This window comes from Chenopodium quinoa, unplaced genomic scaffold (assembly GCF_001683475.1).
Source record: "Chenopodium quinoa cultivar QQ74 unplaced genomic scaffold, ASM168347v1, whole genome shotgun sequence".
Classification (NCBI taxonomy): Eukaryota; Viridiplantae; Streptophyta; class Magnoliopsida; order Caryophyllales; family Amaranthaceae; genus Chenopodium; species Chenopodium quinoa.
The window spans coordinates 6,154,129-6,176,659 of record NW_018742951.1 but is presented as its reverse complement, the minus strand read 5'-3'; the positions used below and the strand labels follow the sequence as shown (position 1 = coordinate 6,176,659).

The 22,531-nt window shown below is 38.1% G+C and overlaps 2 protein-coding genes across 2 annotated transcripts; both read left to right on the top strand.

Moving 5' to 3' along the window:
• The first annotated feature begins 6,190 nt into the window (after positions 1 to 6,190).
• Positions 6,191 to 12,028, top strand: LOC110728574. The gene is made up of 3 exons (XM_021908214.1): positions 6,191 to 6,569; positions 10,205 to 10,714; positions 11,297 to 12,028. Exons 1-3 carry the CDS (start codon positions 6,488 to 6,490, stop codon positions 11,881 to 11,883), a joined length of 1,179 nt encoding a protein of 392 aa, XP_021763906.1. The 5' UTR covers positions 6,191 to 6,487; the 3' UTR covers positions 11,884 to 12,028.
• Positions 12,029 to 19,008: 6,980 nt separating this feature from the next.
• LOC110728651 lies at positions 19,009 to 19,542 on the top strand. The gene has a single exon (XM_021908295.1). The coding sequence runs from the start codon at positions 19,009 to 19,011 to the stop codon at positions 19,540 to 19,542; it is 534 nt and encodes a 177-aa protein (XP_021763987.1).
• Positions 19,543 to 22,531: the final 2,989 nt, after the last annotated feature.

Below are 22,531 nucleotides of genomic sequence, written 5' to 3'. Positions count from 1 at the left end.
TCAGTGCAACAAAATTAGGAAAGTAATGTCCTTCAAACTTTTTCCTGAAAGGAAAAGACAAACACTTCTAGACAATGGATACAAACTCTGATTTAGGTATGCTTAAGTGACATCTGATTTTAGCATTCTTAAATCTGTGAATGTAATCCCCTACTAGTTCTCCCTTTTCCTGCACTATCTTAGCCAAATCACCTATAGTGACCCCTACCTCAACTCTAGTGAAGTGGCGAAGGAATTGAGTTTGCATATCTTGCCAACTTTGAATTAAATTAGCTGGTAAGTGAGTAAACCAAGAGAATGTAGTGCTAGTAAGAGAACTGGAAAACATCCTAATAAGCTTAAGGAATTCATTATCTTCCACCTCTTCACACTGACAATTAAATCTAACTAAGTGTTCCTCAGCAGACATAGTGCTATCGCTAGAGAAGAGAGGGGAGAATTTAAGAACTTTGAATCCTCTTAGGAATGGATACATCATATCAATCCATTCAGGGTATGGACTACAGGTTCCTCTTCTAGTATATCCACCATTCTGACCCATGGCCCTTTGGATCATCTCCTCCACCTGCATGAGCAGGAGTTCCTGTCACATTTGTGGAGGCTGACCTTGTGTAGGGAATTTATCGCCCCACATGTGGGTCATGTTTTTAAGCATGGCGGTGCTCCAAGGAAAAGAATCTAGAGAAAAAGAGTCGCCAACAAGTTTAGGAACTTGCAAACCGTTCATGGGTGTGAAGGTTACAACCCCATTCACAATCACAGAGATTGTTAACTCCATAGTGGTCCGGAACCATGACTGGATGTTCGAGGATGATGGTACGAATTTGACCTAAGAGAAGCCAAGCTCGCCCTAAATAGGCCTCTACTTGATTCTTTTTTATATTCATCCGCGCTTTTTGATCAACATACATACATTAAATTAATCCTAAACCTGTTTAATCTACGTTGGTTGATTATCGATGCACAATCAAATCTATTATTGGTGATCACTTGAATTAAAGTCATATTAGCCTAAATCAAATTATTAATTATCATATTAGGAGTAATTTGAAATACAAATTCCCTTTAAACCTGCAAAAAGGGGCGTGATCAAGAAACAATAATAAATCATAGATAATCAAGCAACATATGATTAATATCACAATAATCATCATAAGAACATCATCAAAACATCGTTAGTAGTAAGATCTTATGCATGATACTAAACGGATTAATAACAAATCCTAGCATGTCACTAAAATTAAAGCGTTATCCTAAACATGATACCAGAAATCATAACAACATCCTACACATGATTTATACTCCAAAATGAAAAGAATAAATAAGAGGGTAATTGAATTACTTACTTTGATGCCTCAACCTTCTATTAAAACATACACGCGTTAGTAAACTTCAATTAAGAAAGTAAAATCAATAAAGTAAATAAATCAAATATGAATTGAAATATAGATTTGGGACCGAACCCTCAGAACTATCAACCTTTCACGCCGAGGTCGAAAGCAACGTCGAGTACGGCTTAGAGTATTCAAATCTTGCGAAGGAGGTATTGTGACTGATTTAGGAGAGTATCAAGGATGTATTTAGGCTAAGGCTAAGAACATGGGTGTTTAAGAACTTCAAGAATTATGATGGCTATTAATGATGGTTGTAGCTCAAGATTATGATGGTTGTGACTTGATGATTGTTGCTCAAGGTTATGAGCGTTGAAGCTTGATGATTATTGATAAGGATTCTCGATGATAATTGTGGCTAATTATTGAGGGTTCTAGCTGATTTGAAAATGGGAAAAACGACCTCTATTTATAAGGAAAAAAGGGAGTCTGGAAAATAAAACAAGATCAGAATTTGGAATGAGATAAAATTGCTTTTGACGCAACGCGACAGAATTGTCGTGCCGTGTTGGTCACTATCGCGCCGCGTCAGGACTATCGCGATGCGATGGTTCTGAAGTTGCACGATGGTTCGTAAGATAGTCTAATTTTGTACAGAGTTTGACTTCTGATGGATTTTCTAATGCAAAATATATCTGAACATATTTGAATTCGATTAGAACAAGGATTATCAAAAAGAAAAGTTTTATTCGATTTCGAACTCTTGATCTTTATTTTTTTTGGGAAGGATAGTTAGAACCTTCTAGAGGATCCTAACTGATTTAGGATTGGGAATATGATTATATAGGGCTTAAACAAAGTATTTGGACTCCATATAATCATTGGGTCGTAGCTAAGGTGGACCTAGGCTCGGTTTGGGCTCGGTCTAGTATTTTGGCCATAACGTATTCGTTTTAAGTCGGATTTGGACTTATAATATATTGTTGGAAAGTTTTTTTCAAGCCTCATCCAACTAAACAATAATTGGACTGGGAAAATGGACCAAAATAATCAGGTTTGGACGTTTTTTATAAATTGGCACGAAATGAATGATTGTAAGGACACAAAATCGATATTTTTGGGTTTAAGGACACGAAATGAATGATTTGGATTGAAAACACTGTAGGTAAGGTTAATAATATGGTCAAGGCTTAAGGAAACTTCACTTGACCCTTCAACTCTTTACCGAACTCGTCAATCAAAGCGTGAAAGTTACTCATCACTAGGTTTAGTTTTTGGGGAGACACAATCAGGTGTCTAGACTTTGCATTGGTCCATTAGGTTGATTTGGTGTATCATGCATATGAAAAGGGTTGTGTTGATCCCCTTGAGGATTATGGAAACCCCTATACCCAGCGTTTGCCCTCCTAAAACATTAGGATTTGGTTGGGACATCGCTGGATATCTTTCACCATATAGACTGCTGGCCTGGCCCTGATTCCATGAAGAACCTTGTGTAGGGTGGCCAGAGTTTGGATATCCACATGGATACTGGTTATAATTCCCAGGTTGTGTAGAAGATTGTTGACCACCGTTCATACCAATAGGTTGAGAGGACACCCTTTGTGCAGAAGCAGCAGCTTGTGTGTGGCATACTAGATCTGGCAGGTTTCTAATACCATAGTTAGCATAACTAATACCAATCTCTGCTCTTAAGGAGATATGTTACCCATTGAAGAGCTTAATGGATATGTGGTAACAGGTGGAGGCAAGGATGAATAAGATGGACCCTGGCTATTATGGTTATAGCCTGACTCATAACCTGGCCTTGAACCATTAATTCTCCTATGATTCCGAAACCCCTCATCAGAACTAAAAGTATGGATGCTTCTTGGAACTGACAGAGGGGGCTGATTTTCCTGAGATCTAGTCATATTCTCTACTCCAGGGTATCCTAGAGGGACATTCTCCTTTTGATTTACTTCAGTAATCACACTACCTAAAGTAGTTAGAACATTCATTAACTTTTCATTAATTTGGTTATGTTTCTCCAATAAAGGTTACAGTCTTGTAACTACTTCGGTTGCTCCACTCTTTGATAATGCCACGTTAGTAGCGTTCAGAGTATCATTAATATCTAGAATGATCACATCCACCTGTTTAGTAACCCCTTGTTGGGTAATGGAATCAAATTAAAGTTTCTTAACTCGACAGTTACCACTCTGGTGGTTTCTTCTACCATGACACGATAGTAGTTATCAAACTGCTCTTTATTATTTTCCTTCAGATCTTCCATCAGACTCTTTACAATGTCCACACATTTAGTGTAAATTGTATTGAGTAAGTTTCTGGTGGGAGAACGATCTTCCATTCCTTCTAAAACCAACTCATCTTGCCTTTGAGAGTGAGGCTCGAATGGTTCAGAAGAATGTGCCATATGTTCAGTTGGCAGTTGATTTTCTAGATCTTGTTGATCCTCTAAACTAGTCTCAAGATTAAGTTCAGTTGAATTAACATCTTCCTGAGTGTATCCTTTATGTGTTGAACGCTTAGGAGCCATGGGAAAAACTTCCAAATTAACAAAGTTAAATGGATTTAGTTTAGTGTTGTCCTACTATGGTCGCCAAAAAACTTGTTGAGGCAAATATTGTTCTTTGCCAACAAGTTAAATACTCTATCTTATTCTAGAGTATTAGGGGGCTTACCCTCGAGTTACCGGTTTCAAAGATTGATAACCTTGCTAACGTAACAACACAAACAATAAGGGAGCTTTCCCAAATAAAGTAAAACACGTTAGATTACTTAAGGAAACGAGTAGATAAACATATGACAAAAGATACAAATGCATTCCATTAATTAAAGAATAAAGTCAGGTCTACAATTGTATAAGTTAAAAGAGAGGTTACCTCCATGTTCATACAATTGGAAAAGACGAACGATCTTCAATATAAATGCTAAGGAATAAACTAAACTACCGCTTGGCTACTAAGACAAGGGAAACTACAAAAGCTAAGAAGAAAGCTTAAATGAAATGAGCAACTTAATATTGGAAAAATTGTCAAGAATATAATGGCCTTTGGGCGATCTTCCAAAAATAAAACGATCTTTCGATTATTCCAAATAAAACAACCTTTGATAGACATCTGCTCAAAATAGAATAAAAAATTGGTAACCTTTTCAATAGGTTAAAACCGGACACATGTTGCATTGTGATAGGTTATATTTGTTTTTAATGAAAAAACATTTTTTTTAAAAAAAAAAACCTTTTTCTCTCTCCTCCCCTCCCCCTCCTCCCTCCACCATAACTTCCCCTTCTCTTCCCTTCCTGGCCTCCACCTTCCACACACAAACCACCACTGTTGTATTTGACGGAGGACATAAGTCCTACCCAAAATACCTCTAATAGGTTAAGGTATCAACCCCCATATAAAAAAGGATTTGTTTTCCTCAACTTTCGATGTGGGAGCGCCATAGACACCTTCTCCTCTCCTTTAAGGAGCATGTATCCCAAAGGCACAACAAGACATTGAAATGGGCTCAAGCTTTGATACCATCTGTAACACCCTAGGTCAATATGAGCCCATTAGTAGATAATGTTCTCTTTGGGCCTTAGCTTGTAAGGATCTGTTTTTAGCGCATGATAGAAATCTTACATTCCACCCAAAAAGCCTATACTAGGTTCTACTAGGTTGAGGTATCAATCCTCATATAAAGAAGGATTCGTTCTCCTTAACTTCCTAAACAGGAAAAGAGAAATTATACTATGTAACCTTGTGTTTAATATGATTTTTCTATATAACCCTATATTTTACCCTACTTCTCGAGGTAACCCTAAATTTCCAAAACATCATCAAATATTTAAATTGGATGGATAAGTTAACTCCATTAATCGTTTTCATTTTTTGTCTCTTCAATCTCATTAGTTGAAACACACTCTCTCCGCATTAATGGTTGATACAAGCAATATACTCTCTCACCACCTCCTCCTCCTCCTTCTTCTTTACAATTTTAAAACCCATCTTTAAACTTAACATTTACCCTAAAGAGTGAATTTTCTTGATTTCTTCTTTCCTTTTCATTTTAACCATTTTAATTTGAAAATTATTAACGGTGTTATCTTTTTCATCTAGTTTAATGAGTTTTTGCAAGTTTAGGGTTACCTAATGCAATAGTATAAAAGTTAGGGTTACATATGAAAAACATTTAAAACACAAGGTTATATGGTATAATGTCCCAAAGGAAAATGATACTCCCTCTGTCCCAGTTTATAGTTTCTGTTTATATTTTTTTCACGGTATTTAAGAAAAGGAAGGAGAAAGTGGATGAAGTACATTTTAAAAAGTAAAAAAATATATATATAGACAAATGTTAGAGAGAGAAAGTGGAAAAAGAATAAGATGTGGAAAATTCAAAAGTAATTTAGGAAATTTAATGAATAAAGTTAAAAAAAATGAGAATATAAAGATCATTACATACTATTCAAAAATAAAAATAGAAACAACATTTTAGTCTCTAATATAGGAAAACAAAAATTATAATGTGGGACGGAGAAAATATTACAAAAATATTTTATTTTATTTTTTGAAAAGAACAGGAATAAACAAGGGGTAAAAGATAAAAAAAAAAATGGTAAAGTTACCAAAATCTGGAGGGAATGTAACGTTACTTAAGACATATTTTCTGAGCAACGACGAATACGATAGCTGTCAAAAAAATATCGTGTTCATTCGTGCACTGGGACCCATTCCCCAAGAAGCCAAGAAGGTGAAACCCCGCAAGTAGGTCCCTATTCTGAAAACACGGAGACTCATATAAAATTTTACCTTTAAATATTATTATTCCACCGAAAAAATTATCCTCCTTCATCAACTTCGAAAGTGGGAACACTAATACCAACTTTTAACTTTTCCTTTGTTCATTCATTCATCAGCTCGAGAGTACCCCTAAAACAAAATCCTTTTTCAAACCCATTTTTAAATTATTCCCAAATAAATAAATAAAAATAAAAATGAAAAAGTTATTCTTAAACCCTTTAGTTAAAGTTAATTAATTAAACAATAATCATAATACTGGTCATTAAGCATGGAATCTTTGATAATATAAAAGGACACTCTTTTTGCCCCATTTTTTTCTCTCACTCTTCACACTCACTCCTCTCCTGCCGCTCACTACTCAAAATGGCACTTGCAACAGGTTATGCTGCTGCTGTATCTATTCTTCTTCTCTTGGTTGCTAATTTTGCTTCAGCTATTGAAGATGGTACGCCTTTTTAATCCTCTGTTTTTGCAATTTTGTGTTTTCAATTAGTTCTTGGCATTTTTAATGGTGAAGATCTACTCTTATTAGTCTTATATAAGTTGGATAACAATGTATGTATGCAATGTGTGCTCCGAAATAGTTGTCGCGTATACTATTTTAGAATGTCGGGAATACATGGTCACATTTCTTAATGGCTGTTGTTGGTTTTAATCTCCGAGCATACTGGCTCAATTGCTCAAATGGGGTAGTATGTTAGCTTTGAATTTCCCATTTTCTGTTTAAGTTTTAAGTTTAGCAAATGTGATAACATTTTAATTTAATTGATAAAGTGCTTATTTTTCTCTACTACTGTTTATAATGTAAGCAATTTTGTTGGAGTATCATATCATTTGACAATGGTTGGTGCTTCTTGTGGTCTTATTGCTGATAACCTGTGTTACCCCTGTTCTATTTTACAAATCCTTGGGTGATAATAGTCTGGCCTTTCTCTAAAGAGAAATTATTGCATAGTCCGAAACCAGTACTCCGTATGCTGTGTATATTGTGTCATTTTGGTTAATATCAATTTATCACGTCTAATTTACTCCGAATTACAAAGTTTTGGTACTTTTGGAGCACCACATTGTTTGTACGGAGTAGTTCGACTAATATCATACGTAGTATTAACTCAAGCTAGTACAAAAATGCCACCCTAAAATGTCCATCAGGCTACATAATAAGATTGTTTTGGTACATTTTTTACAAATTTCTATTTATTGATAAATATGAAAAAAATCATTTCGGAGGCCCTCCTCTGTAGGGGAACACCTAATTTATCATTATTTTTATATTTGTCTAGATTATTTAGGCATTGATAGTTTTGATATAGCTTGATAGTAGTGGATAGACCAACTTGTTTGTAGTAGTATGCTTAACTATAGAAAGAATGCCAAAACTTTTCACATCATAGTATAAGTCCAACAAAATATTACGAGCAATACTCTGTTGTGTGTCATGTGTGATGATCTTTCAGCAAATGGAAGTGATTTTGTCGTAAAGTTTCAAACTAAGTGGACCATGTATAAATTATCAATCTTGGATTATTAATGATACAGTTTAAAGTGTTCTGTCAAATTAGCTAATTTACTTGGGAGATCGGTTATTGTTATGAGTAATTGTCACCTCTCATTTTACTTTCCTTGATTAAGGTTACTCACTGAAACTTTGTTTGAAACACAATGAGTCGCGTACACATACTCGTAGAACAGTATAGTCGGACATAACTTGTTGGTAGTTGCCCCCAACTGTTCTTACTCGCTTCTTCAGCTGTCTTTTGAGTCTAATGTATTAATGTGCTCCTGTTAAGATCTGATTACTCGAAATTTGAGGATTGTACAGCGAAGAGAGTCTAGAGACTGATTCAAATGAAGGACATTTAGCAGAGTATGATAAGATTAATTGGGTGTCAAGTGGAAGATTAGTTGAGGCATTAACAAGAGACCGGTAGGCTTAAAAGTTTTTCCTGCATGATCAAGTTTGTTCGGGTAGTCTCCATCGCACCAACATCAATGCGTTTAAATTTAGAAAGTTGAAAACTCAAATTCTTAAAGATTGTAGGACCATAAAGATTCGTAGTATAGCTTGGAATCTCGTTTGGTGATTCTTTACATCCATTAATGGGAAGTTAGTGATGCATTATTGCAAAGTGATCATAAATGTTGATGTCAATTGCATTTCCATTTCAACCTCGTAGTACTCTGAAATGCTTAAGTTTCAATGTAGCTGTCAATTGCATTTCTTTCTATATAATAGTAGGTAAAGAATCTAAGTACTTCGTAATTGACTTTCACAACCTTCTTTGAAGGGAAACAGAGAGTGGTTGCATATCCTTCAATGTTTTTGTGGTCCAAAACTGAAATTTCCCAAGTGTTTGATACTTTGATTTACCTAATCATGAAGTTACATTCGATTCATAAATTTGATGTGTCGATAACCAAAGTTGCCTGTAGAGGACTTCAAAGTATGTACAAAGGCATAAAAGAATATGTAGATATGATATTTGGTTTCAGTCCAATGTACTTGCATTAAACATTTTGATATGATAGTACTAGCCCAACACTTTAATAATCTTCGTGTTGAATCAGCTGTTACATGCCATGTTAAGCACGGCCGTGTTGGTTGTTGGCTTGTTGCTCATATACTAGTAACTACAGAGTACATGCCATCAATAGTAGCTTGAAATTATTGTTACCAATCTAATGATGGTAAAGCTGTTGGTTTTCTTTTTTCTGAGACTCACTCCATATGTTTTTGATGATTGAGTTGGAAAAGTCAGATAATTGTGAGTCTGTATGCAAAAATTCATATGCAGTTTAATTTGTTTCTACTTTTCCTTATCCTTAAATTTTACCCTGGGCCTTGCCTATGTAACTAGACCAAGTTGTTGAAGTTGGTCTTTAAGGGGGTCTATCGTATATGCTCCTTAATACACTTAGGGGGCGTTTGGTTCGGAAAATGAAAACGGAGTGGAAAGGAAACAAATAAGAGGGGGGAAAGGAATCATTTAAATATTAGCTTTTCATTTGTTTAGTTTAATCATGAAAAGGGTATTTGTTAAGAGGAGGGTAAGAGTATTTGTTACCCCAAGTTTTTGAGAGGTAATAAATGAGGGGTAACCATTACCTAAGGGTAATGGTAATTGTTACCATGCCTTCAAACCAAACACACGGTAACGGTAACGGTTTAATTGAATCCGTTTCCAATTCAAAAAATATACTAACCAAACGCCCTCTTAATGAACAAAACATTAAGTGTTATGGATTTACGGATTAGAACTTTGGTACGAACAATATATAGAATAGGCTCCCTTTTTCGAGAAATGAGACCTTTTCGGCCTTAATTTCTTGCTCAATTTTGATTTTTTTCAGTGATATCGACTGGAAGTAGATTTGGGATCTCGACCACTAAGCCGTAGGCCCAAAAGTGCTTAAAAAAAGAAGGCAAACAGAAAATAGTAGAGTTTCCCGCCCAAATTATAGGTGATTATCTTTAACAATGATGAACAAGTGAGCAACACAGTAAAGGGCAAGTCTCTTTCCCTGAAGAGCCGATAAAAACAAAGGTTGTTATGGAGATTCGAGTACCTTTTAAGCGGAAATTAGATGATGAACTAGCTTTAGTTTGTCCAATAAAATCAAATAAAATAAAATGATGAAGTAAGTTAATGGTCAATGACAGGCAGGAAAACGGGGAATGATTTTACGGCTATGAGACAAACGCTGGTCCCATACGCCTTGCCTGTACGGCACTATCATATCACTTTTTTGTCTTGGATTCCATGACTCTAATACATTAGGCATTATACAGAGTGTATCATACAGTATTGGAGTACTCCATAACATATTATGGAGTAAGACACATTTAGCAGTATCCAATGTGAATATGAAGTACAATACATTTTGTGATAGTTGTAAAAATGTTTATTCTAACAGTAAAGAAATTTATAAAAGGTTATTTGACAAATTTTCCTTAATACTTATACAAAGTACTTATGTAAATTTATACTCCATAAAAGGTTATGTAAATATAACTTATGTAAATTAAGTATGATCAACATATACTTTAATTGAATTAACTCCTTAATTTAAATTTGATAGGTCTATTAGTAAATGGAGATTTTGAGACCCCACCAGCAGGAGGATTCCTAAGCACAAACGACGGCATAGTATACGGACCCACAACAATTCCAGGATGGCTATCAAACGGCACAGTAGAAGTAGTTTCATCAGGTCAAAAACAAGGTGCTATGATCCTAATAATCCCAGGAGGAACACACGCCGTCCGATTAGGCAACGAAGCTCAAATCACGCAAGATCTAAAGGTCGAAAAAGGCTCAGTCTACGCTGTTACATTTAGTGCTGCTCGTACTTGCGCACAACTTGAGTCACTTAATGTTTCTGTGGTTCCAACTCGTGCATCCTCAGCCGTTGATCTACAAACTGTGTATACTGATCAAGGGTGGGATTCGTATGCTTGGGCTTTTGAAGCTGATGAAGAGGATGTGAAGTTGGTGTTGATGAATACTGGTATGGAAGAGGACCCCACTTGTGGACCTATTATCGATGATGTTGCTATTAAGAAGATGTTTGTTCCTGATAAGCCCAAAGGTATATTTTTTTTTGCTTTTGCTTTTTTTTAACTTTTTTGCATGCACTTTACTCACTTGATTAGGCCCAAAGGTTTCTTTGTTATGGATATTTACTTGTATTGTTTTTTGGGAAAAACAAATAGTTCTTACTTGATTTTGAACATAAACTAGGAATTCCAATGCGCATATCGCGCGCGGTATAGTTAGCCCTTTGAGAAGAACTATTATCGATGTTTTTTATGTTTTATGCCTGTTTGTGTAATATTATATTAAAAAGTTATTTGCATATAGACGATAAATGTGTTGGATGTTGTGTAGTGGTGCAATGTTCTAAACTTTAGTTGAGCTACTTTGATTTAGTGATTAAATGGTAAAAAGATATTGAGTTCGATGTAGAAATATAAATGTCTAATAAATTCTAAATAGGAACATCAAAACAAAAAGAAATAGAGAGAGTAAAAGAAATAGGTGTTAGTATGGCATGTATAGAGAACTATTCTCTTTCAACTCAATCCTTTGTTCACAAGGGAAAGTTTTTTTATTTTTGGAAACAGAGGAAACATAAAATCATTTCTTATTTTTTTTTTTTTTTTCCTTACAGGTAACGTAGTGCTCAATGGTGACTTCGAAGAAGGGCCATGGCTGTTCAAGAACGAGTCCCTCGGCATCCTCATTCCAACCAATCTCGACGAGGAAACCACTCCATTACCAGGCTGGATTGTCGAATCAAACCGTGCAGTTCGATACGTGGATTCATACCACTTTGATGTTCCAGAGGGAAAGAGAGCTATTGAACTCTTGTCAGGCAAAGAAGGCATCATATCACAAATGGTTGAGACGACACCAAAGAAAGAGTACACCCTAAGCTTCTCAATGGGACAAGGCGGAGATAAGTGCAAAGAGCCCCTAGCTATCATGGCATTTGCCGGGGATCAAGCCCAAAACTTCCATTACACACCCGACTCTAACTCTACCTTCCGTCGAGAGGGCCTCAACTTCACTGCCAAGGCTGACAGGACCCGGATTGCCTTCTATAGTGTGTACTACAACACACAGACTGATCATATGAGCTCTCTTTGCGGTCCAATGTTGGACGATGTAAAGGTGTGGGGAGCTTCTGGTTCTTCCAAAATTGGTGTTGGGGTGTTTGGTCTAGCGTTTTGGATTGTTGTCCTCATTTTAGTCTAGATTTTAGTTAAGAGGTTAGTTATTAAGTGGGGTGTTATTTATAAATATATATGTATGGTTATGAGAAGGTTGTAACTTTTCGATCTATAGCGAAGGCTATTAGATAACAGCTGCTAGTTATAAATATATAAGCTTTGATTATATATATAGTTGTAGTGAGTCTTGTATTAATACATCAAATTGAAGTTAGATTAATGTACTAGTTACCCTTTCCACCACTAATTGAATGGTGCTGAGCTGATTAACACTCGCTACCACTTGTATCTATTTTATCGTCTTGACAGTATATCAGAGGCAACCAGGCAGCAAAGACTACTGGTATACCATAACAGCAAGTGCATGCAGCAAACGCAAACTTCTTCCTCACCTTATTCAGTCATTAGAGGTGAACCATGCATCGCAAACTTCTTCCTCACCTTAGTCAGTCATTAGAGGTGAACCATGCATCGCAAACTTCTTCCTCACCTTAGTCAGTCATTAGAGGTGAACCATGCATCTTCCCATCTCTTCCGTCGTCAAGCATGAATCCTGTCCTTGCAGTTATAATCTGATAATTTGACTATAAGTATTAGATCTATTCCGATAAAAGCATGCTTAGAAGTATTAAATCTATTCCGAACCCAGGTTTATAGTCTCTAATGCCCAGGCCTAAGACAATTTCGTTTTTGGTTGGAGCAACACCAAAAACAACTATAACAAGAAGAAGAATTCTCAAGCAACAAGAGGATAGTACTCGTTTCCCCTGATTTGTGGACTAAAATTATGCATCAATTATAAATTTACTATGGTTGGGGCAATGCTTTGGCATAAATCAACTATAATTTGCGTATTAAGGAGTATCTTATTGTAAAACAACCAAAATACCTGACTTTGTATATGACCAGGGCCGACCCTGAGGGTAGGCCTCGAGTGCAACCGCCTAGGGCCCACATCAGAAAGGGGCCCAAAAAAAAATCACTTTGGATACTTGTACCGTAGAATTTTACTCCGTACATTTTACTCGTTAAAAAAAATATTAATAAATAAATAAATAAAAAAAAATCTACTTTTAAAAAAGATAATTACTGCATTTATTTAGCAATTAACATTAACTGTCAATTAGGTGGAGATTACAATGCAATATAACCTCAACACTTCTTCTAATCTTTCGGTTTCATGAGTATCTACTCCAAAATATTAATCTTTTCAATTACACCTTTTTATATTTATTCAAATACCGAAATTCAAGCCTTTTAATTTTGGCTAATTAATATTATGGCAACGGTTAAGAATTGTCAATTGAGACGGATATGTTAGAAAACATTGATGTTGATTTAATTATAAATGATTTTGCATTAAAAAATACTAGAAGAAATCGCTGTTATGATTTTTTAGGAGGGAGAAATTTATTTTAATATTATGCAAAGTTATTATTGTGTATCGAGACTTACTATTTAAATGATATAAGTTATTTTTATTATCTTTTATTTAAATCTATTGCGTATAAAAAAAAAAATTGTTTACGTAAGGAGCCCTTTTCTTACATTATGCCTAGGGCCCATAAATTTCCAGTAACGGGGCTGACCATGACCCCCCTATGATTCAGTTAAAAATTAATTATGCATACATCAATAGCTTATACATTGCAGCTAAGTTGGTTTACCCTGAGGACATTGAAGGAAATTTTTTCCATGAGACTAGAGTTCGACTCCTAAGTGTGTGGGGGAATATTTTAGAAATGTGTATATATCAAATTAATACTCCAAAAAAAACACATTGTAACTCACTACTTGTAACTCCAAGCAATTGCAAGTTGCATGCAAGCTGTAACCCCAATCAAAACATTTACTTTGACATTGAAAATTTATCTATAAAATCTCCTCCCTCCTCATAATCGTAATTAAAACCAAATAAAAGGAAGACCATCAGTGCAACATTAAATCCATGATTATAGCAAATTAAAAGTTGTTAATTTTGATCCTTCAAAAAAAAAAAAAAAAAAAAGTTGTTCATTTTGAAAATTAAACCAATTATGATTAAGTAACCTTCAAATAAATATTAGCGGTTATAAATCTTATAATAATGATCTTAAAATATGATGAGCAGTGCAAATAAAAACAGTAATTTAAAATAAAAGATTTTATTAATATTTTAATATTAATTATTAGTTAAAATATCCAACATTCTCCTACTTATTTTAACAAAAAATAACTTACTTGGACAACCATCACAAGATACCATGCATAGTAGAGGTGACTCCGCCTTGAAACATCTAATTAGTGTTTTATTTTACCACAACTAGAATGATGCACAACAACTACAAGAATTATTTAAGTAATTTAAATAAAAAAAAATATAGTGGTAAGGAATAAGAATTGTTATGTAATATAAATTGCTATTTAGGATATTATCAAAAAGTGTTATTACTCCGTATTATTTTTTTGTTATCAACAAGAATAACAAGAATTGTACTTTTTAATTGAGAACAAAAATATGAATAATACTTCATATTACAAGTACTAAAATATTATTACTCCTTCCATCCCATATTACTTGTATTTTAAAATTAGACATTGAGATACATCTTATGGTATATCACATGAATATGTTTATTGTACTTTTTTTATGTTTTTTTTTTTTTTACTTACAATGGTTATGTTGCGTACATTTTCTAATAAACAGATAATGAAATACTACTATAAAACTATGCTTAGTACGGGTTCTGAACTAGTTACTTCATACTCACTTCGTCCCAGAATACTTGACATAGTTCCCATTTTCATCCGTCCCAAAATACTTGATACATCACTAAATATGGAATGGAATCACTAATAAATATTTTCATATACTCTCTTTGGGACCACGAACCCCAAAACCTAATTAAATCCTATATTTTGTGTCTCCTCACTAACCCCCATCTCCCCCACTTTTTGTTTTCTTACAATATAAAAATACAAAATAGAATCCTTTATACAATAAACAAATGTTTTAAATGGATCCACTTGTACTTTTCTTAAAATACGTGTCCACCACAACGTCCTAAGTATTATGGGACGAAGGGAGTAATATTCTTTCTCTTTGAAGCTTTTTCACGTTTGTGCTGGCCCCGTCTCTCTCTCCCCCATTAAACGTAGGTCCTGTTCACTTCACCTTATTTTTATTGAACTGAAATTATTTTTACTGAACTAAAATTATTTTTGCTGAACTTAAATTATTTTTACTGAACTGAAATTAATTTTACTGAACTAGAATTATATTTACAGATTCTTTATTATACTTCTTCTTTAAAGTTGTTTAGGGTAAAAATTACCCCATCGCGTAGTCCAATCCTATAGTGACATGTGGTCTAATAAAAGGGCGACACGTGGCAAAACAAAGGAACCCCTAAAAGAGAGAAGGCCTCCTTACATCAGGAGGCCCAAATCCCGAGAAAGGCGTCATGATAGCGCTTCCAAAGGACACGTGTCCTACTCTGATTGCGCCGCCAATCAAATCACTCCTTTTTAGGGCACCAACCCTAGAGTGCACACATTCCAACCCCTATAAATACCCCAATCATTTATGATGGGAGGGGTGGATAGAGACATATCATTTATTGCATAAGCAAATTGCTCTAACTTCTCTCTCTAAATTACTTTCGTTTTTCGATCACTAACTTGATTGTCGGAGGCAAATATTCAGTCAAACAAATTTTTTTTGTTTTGTAGGTGTCTGCGGCTGTCCGGCTATAGTCAAGACCTGTATCCCGAGGGATTTCAAAAAATCACGAAACATTTGCTTCGTCAGTGGGGATACACGTCTGAAATGGCTAAAGATGGTCAAACACTCGATCCTGGTCAGGACGGACATGTAGAGAATATTGAGGTTACTATCAACAACAACGATCCTCTGACCGCCTCATTCCATGAGGCCAAGGATCCTCCTGTGATGGCCGGCTCTTTGCAAGCTGCTTTGGCCAAGCTCCGTAAGGAGTTTAAGGGCAGGATACCCTTTTCCTCAAGGCAACCGCCCAGGAAAGAAGGAGAGGGTACCAAAAAGAAGCCCCACGCCAAGGCGGCCAATATTGAAGATGCAAGAGTTACTCCGTTCAGGAGGCAGCCGAGGTCCCCTAGGGTACCTCAGACGAATTGGTCGAGGCTTCTTGAGAAATCGAAGTCGACTGGGGGCAGATGAGGCTGCTTCTATGACAGCCAAACGAGCCATCCCAGCGCTTCAAGGATGCTAGAGACTACCTTCGGAACAAACGCCAGGAGTGGGCATAGTCCTACTACACAGACACTGCTTCCACTCCTACCATGCCGGATGAAATGTCAAACCATACCCTCTCCAAGCATACTAGCTCAGTCAGAACCAGCAGAAGTTAAGCTCATTGTACTTTAACTCCAGTTCCTTTATCTCAACTAGCTCAGTTTCAAATGCCCCATAATTATGGTGCAATTCTGCCACCTACTCCCCTAGTGTACGAGCAGTACGAGCAATATGTCCAACCGTACGACCAGGCAGCTTACCGGCCGCTCAACCTCAGCCTATTGATTAGCAAATGCGCTTGATGACTCTAGGTGACAAGTCGATTCCATTTTCTCAAGAAATTCTCAACTCTCCCCATCCAGCTAAAGTGAAGAGTGTACTTGTGGGTTCTTATGATGGTACGGGCAACCTAGAAGAACATATTTCCTCGTACAAGAATTTGATGTACTTGCAAAGTATGGATGATGTCACTTGGTGAAAATGCTTCTCGACCACCCTTAAGGGTGTGGCTCAAGACTGGTTCAACAGTCCGCCGGCCGGATGCATCAATTGTTTTACAACTCTCAGCTTGTTGTTCGTTAGAAACTTCTCCTACAATATACCACCCCTAAAGACTAGTCTTAACTTTGCGACCATCGTCCAAGGGAAGAAAGAGGGGTTGTGTTCGTACGTTCAAAGGTTTAGCATGGAGAAAGCACAAATTCAGAACCTGCTGGATGAAATGGACTACTCATAGTTTCTTCGAGGATTAAGGCATAATGGTTTCAAGTTTGACTTGATCAGAAAGAAGATTCGAACATACGCAGGTGTTCTGCGGGATGCCGAATCATATATAGAGGCAGTTGATTTCTATTCGCTTACAAAAGCAGAAGAGCCGACCAAGGGCGCCGAGAAGAAACCCTCTTCTCATCGAGACTCGGCCGGCAAAAAGAGGGAAGGAGGTAACAAAAGAAAAGAAGTCTGGGTCGCTGATTGCCAACAGACCAAGTTAAAGAAAGCCAAGACGTACGAACCACAGTATGAATACAATAAATATTGTTACTCAATTTTGATGGAAATCAAGAATAAGTTTGAATTTGATAATCCCCAACCTCTGAGGGGGCCAGCCCAGTATCGGAACAAGAACAAGTACTGCCATTACCTCAATTATGTGGGGCATGATACGAACGAATGCAATAACCTGAAAGGTTTGTTGGATAAGCTGGCCGAAAAGGGCATCCTCAACTCATACGTTCTGAAGTCAAAGTTCACCAACTCTCAGATGGAAACAAGTCCAAGAAGAAGGAAAAGAAAAAAGATAATGAAGATGGGAATAACACAGACTCAAGGTTTGTGGCCGTCATTTCAAGTGGCTTCGCTACTGGCGGCCCGACCATGAAGGGTATCAAGCAGGATGCTAGGCAATTGGGGAAGGTGATGCATACACTACAAGAAAACAGCCCATTTCAAACGGACTGGTTCCGACGGACACCTAATTCCGTCGGAAAATTCAAAATTTCCGACGGATTTTTTTTCCGTCGTATATTTCCGACGAATTCAAGCAATTCGTCGGGAATTTTCGACGGAATATAAATCTGTTGGAATATTTGTATTTCCCAACGGAATATTCAGTCGGAAAAGGTCATTTCCGACGGAAAAATATTCAGTCGGAAATTTCCGACGGATTTTCCGTCAGAATATAACTTAAAAAAAAAAAGAAGAAAAAATGAAATTTCTTTACCAAACCCTAACCCTAACCCTTTTCTCTTCCGCCCCTTTTCTTTTTTCCCTCTCTTCTCTTTCTCTCTCCCGCGCCCCTCCTTTCCTCTCTCCTCCTGGTCGCCTCTTTTCTTCTCCTTCTTCCTCTGTTTTCTTCTCCTTCTTTCCTCTCTTCTCTGTCCGCCTCTTTCTTCTCCTTCTTTCCTCTATTTTCTTCTCCTTTTTTCTTCTCTTCTTTGTCCGCCTCTTTCTTCTCTCCTCTTCTTTCCCCTCTTTCTTCTATCCATGACCAACACCATCGCCATCGCCATCACCAACACCATCACCAACAACCAACAACAACAACAACGGAGACCACAACAACAGTGCAACAACAACGACGACCACAACAACATTGACAAAGCGCAACAACATCAATTGCACAACCACCGTCGCTAGAATCGTCAACCGCACAAGTATTGTAGATCTAGTTTTATTTTTTTTATAAATTTCTGATTATGGTTAATTTTTGAAGTAATTGTAATATTAGGTTATAAATTGTATGAGATAATTGTATATTTATCTAATTCCTTAAATTTTTTGTGGTTGATTTTATTTTATTTTTACTGAAATTCGGAATGTTAGATCTTGTTTCGCTTTTTTTGGGATAATTGTCGTTATTTTCGTGGTTAATTTTCGATCTACATGTTTTTCATTATTAGATCTACCTGTTTTGGTGGTTAATTTTATTTTCAATTTTTTTTTTTTTTTTTTTTTTTTTTTTTTTTTTTTTTTGTGGTGAACGGTGGTCATGGGGTGGGGTTTGGGCTGGTGGTGGTCATTGTTTGGGGTTGGGGCTGGTGGAGTGGTAGCGCTTAAGGGGGAGGTGAGGCCGTGGGGGTGGTGATGGTGTGGGGTGGGGGGCTTTTTTTTTTTCTAGGTTTGATTTTCCGACGAACTTTTTCGGTGCCGGAACTCCTCTTCCGACGGAACAATTTTGACCGAAATTCCGTCGGAAAAGGTCGTTTTTCCTACAAAAGGTTTTCCGACAACCCCTTCTGACGGAAATTCCGTCGGAAACAGGTTTTCCGACGGAATTTTTTCGTCAAAAATGGCCTGTTTTCTAGTAGTGATACGGAGGAGTTCAAGGCTGAGCCATTCCCAGAGGTGACTGTCTGCGAGGCGGATAGAGGCAAAATCAAAGCCCCCTATAATGACCCTATGGTGTTCATCCTCAAGGTTGTCAATCTGAAGGTTGGACGAGTATTGATTGATACTGGCAGCTCGTCCGACATAATCAGCCTAGCTTGTTTGAAAATTTTGAAGTTTCCCGAAGATGCTATGAAGGATATCTCTCACCCGTTAGTTGGGTTTGGTGGGAGCATTATCCAGCCCGTTGGACGAATAGACTTGCCTGTCCGATTTAGACAAAAGGGAGAAGGAAGGAACATGGTCGTCCACTTCATGGTCGTTAAAGAGCTCACTGGCTATAATGTCATCATCGGTCGTCCAACCTTGAACTTAGCAAAGGTTGTAATTTTCCATCACTTAATGTTGATGAAGTTTAAGCGGTCGGAGGGGAAGATAGGTTCAATTCAGGGGAACCAAATAATGGCAAAAGAGTGTAATCAGCGGGCCATGAAGCCAACTTCACTCGAACATGGCAAGGCGTCTGAGCAAAACTCAGAAGGAGGGTCACTCCAAGCAATGCAGGTCAGCGAAAAGCTCAAGTCATTCAAGAAAGAGCAGGCATAGCAATCAATGACCGTCGGCCGGCCAGAAGAGCTAAGGCCGCAGCCAGCCGGCGATCATACGGACATAGTGTTGGACCCTAATCGTATGGTCAAGGTCGGCACTATGGCCATAGACATGCTTAGAGATGACTTAGTAAATCTGTTAAGAGAATTCAAAGATGTATTTGCGTTCGAAGTTCATGAGAAGCCGGTATAAGCCCAGATCTGGCCGTAGACAAGATAACAGTGAATTCGGCTATGAAGCCTATCCGGCAGAAGAAAAGAAACCATGGTGAAGAGAGGAATCAGGCGGCCGAGGCCGAAGTAAAGAATTTGTTAGACACAGGTTTTATTCGGCAATGTTATTATCCTGATTAGGTGACCAACGTAGTTTTGGTCAAAAAGCTGAATGGAACTTGGAGGATGTATGTTGATTACACTGATCTTAACAAGGCATGTCCCAAGTATAGCTTTTTCTTGCCTAAAATCGACCGCCTGGTTGATTCAATGGTTGGACATGCCTTGATGAGTTTTATGAATGCCTATTCTAGATTCACCAAATCCCTTTGTGGGAAGAAGATCAAGAGAAAACACCATTTGTGACCGAGCAAGGGTTGTATTGTTACAAAGTCATGTCGTTCGGCCTGAAGAATGCCCCAACCTCATTTCAGAGACTTATGAATATAGTCTTTAGAGAACAGATCGGCCGGAACATGGAGGCATATAAATCAAAGAAGTCGGTCGATCATCTGAGTGACCTCCGAGAAACAATTGTCGAACTTAGGCGGCATAAGATGATGTTAAATCCGAAGAAGTGTGTCTTTGGTGTTGAGTCCGGCAAATTTCTCGGATTTTTGATTGATCAGCGCGGTATTGAGGCCAACCCTAAGAAGATCCAAGTGGTGTTAGACATGAAATCACTGAGAACCATAAAAAAAAGTTCTGACCGGCTGCTTAGCCGCTCTAAGACGGTTTCTGTCAAGATCAGGGGATAAGTGTCGCAATTTTTTTCAAACCATCAAGAAAAAAACAATGTTCGAGTGGACCGAAGAGGCCGAGGAAGCCTTTATTCAACTGAAGAATCACTTGTATACACTCCCTCGGCTCGTCAGACCGCTTAAAGATGAGAAGCTATACATGTATCTTGCAATTTTTAATCACTCCTTAAGCGTCGTCCTACTTGCTAAACGAGACAGCCATCAGATCCATGTGTATTTCATCAGCCATGTGTTGCACAATGCCAAGATTAGGCATGAAATGAGTGATTTTGGCTTAAAACATTTTAGGAAAGGTTACAAATGGTCAAGGTTAAAGGGAGCTTCACGAGACTCTTCAACTCTTCACCTAACTCGATAATCAAAGACATGAAAGGTACTCATCACTAGGTTTGGTTTTTGGGGAGACACAATCAGGTGTCTACAGTAAGCCACCTCACAGATGGGAAACATCATGGAGAACGCTTCATAAAAACGGCACTTCAGCCTCTCCTAGGCCACATGCACAAGTTGGACCGCTTTCTGAGGGTCGATCGATCGTGGCGCTTTGAGCTGCTCGGTCAAGTCCGCAATAGACTTGAGGGAGTCCACTTGGTCCAGAGTCGCCTGAAGAGCGTGGAAGCTGGATCCAGCTCGGCCTTCAGCTTCTCAAAGGCTTTGAAGCCCTCCTTCCACTAAGAAGCGTTAGCGACCACCTCGTCCCTTTCCTTTTGAAGGGCCTCCTGAGCAAGTCGCTCCTGCCTAAGGGCATTGCCCATTATGACGATGTCCTCATTCTGTTTGCCTGACTTCTCGGATAGTGCGTTGAGGGCGGCTTTGTGCCGAATTTCCTGCATTGCCAGCAGGCCGGTGTTCTCACCCTGGACCTTCTTGATCATGTTCCAAGCAGCCTTGATCTTCTCCAGCTCCTTAGAGCGTTAATCCAGGAAGGCGATGATTCTAAGGAAGAGCTGCATTCGGACAGAAACAAGTTAGTAAAAGCGAAAACGTGAAAATAAACTAAGTGCCAAACCTTAGTAAAAGTATAGTTACCTCGGCACTGCAGTTAAGCATGGGACTAAGGAAGCCCTCGTCAATTCCGCGAAACTTTTCCCGCTACTCCTGAGGGACGGCCCGTAACATGGCCTCCCTAATTGCTTTTCGGTCAGCACTAGTAAGCGACTGGCCGGGTAGCCGCATGTTCATCTATTCAACAAAATCTGTACCAACCATGAAGAAAGTTAGATTACTGAAATCGAAGTACATGTACTAAACATGCAAATGCCATGTATACGTTCCGAAAAGGATGGAGAAGATGGTACACGAAACTCGGCCGAATGAGTATGCTGCGGTTGATCCCTAATTTCTTGGGGTTGACTTTGCTGCTCATCGGCCGCCTGAGAGGGTTGTTGTCCCAGCCACTCAGGCCTTGTGATGACCTCGACATGCAGAGTCGAGGCAATGTTGTCGGTCGTTTTGTGAGGGGACGACTTTCCTCCTTTGCCTATGCGGACGGTCTCATCATGGGCCACTTCAGCTTGCGGATCCATGGACTTGGAGCCCCCACTCGGTGTCAGTTGGGGTTGTTCTCCTTTAGACTGCTTAGAAGCAGTCTGCGGCTTCGTCTTGGCCGCCTGGGGGGGGAGACTTAGCCTTGGCGGCTACAGTCTTCCGAGACTTGGACGTCTGGCCATCCTTGGAAGCAGAGGCTGGCTGTTTCCACTTTGTCCTAGGAGTGGAAGCCTAAAAAATAGAGAAATTGGCCAAGTAAGAAATTATGTCCGAGTAAAATTAGGAAGGATACCTCTCCTAACAAGTTACAAAAATCTTTGAACGTGCAAGTCACAAGGTTCCACCTTGGGGATAGTTCCGGTACTAGCCGTAGGCCGACATGAACAGACACGGACTTCCCATCCCTGATCACTTTTTTTTATCTTGAAATAATTAAGTTAGAACTCATTGTTAGGATGGACGGGTGGCTTGGTGGGCTTATGATTCCCCCGTCCGAGCTGAATATGCTCGGCATTGAAGCGATTC

Bases quoted from the DNA above. Each gene is read 5' to 3' on its own strand.
- LOC110728574 (XM_021908214.1), top strand. From the start codon at position 6,488: ATGGCACTTGCAACAGGTTATGCTGCTGCTGTATCTATTCTTCTTCTC. The intron at 6,570-10,204 runs GTACGCCTTTTT...TAAATTTGATAG, and splicing joins TGCTTCAGCTATTGAAGATG to GTCTATTAGTAAATGGAGAT. The intron at 10,715-11,296 runs GTATATTTTTTT...TTTTCCTTACAG, and splicing joins TGTTCCTGATAAGCCCAAAG to GTAACGTAGTGCTCAATGGT.
- LOC110728651 (XM_021908295.1), top strand. From the start codon at position 19,009: ATGGTGTTCATCCTCAAGGTTGTCAATCTGAAGGTTGGACGAGTATTG.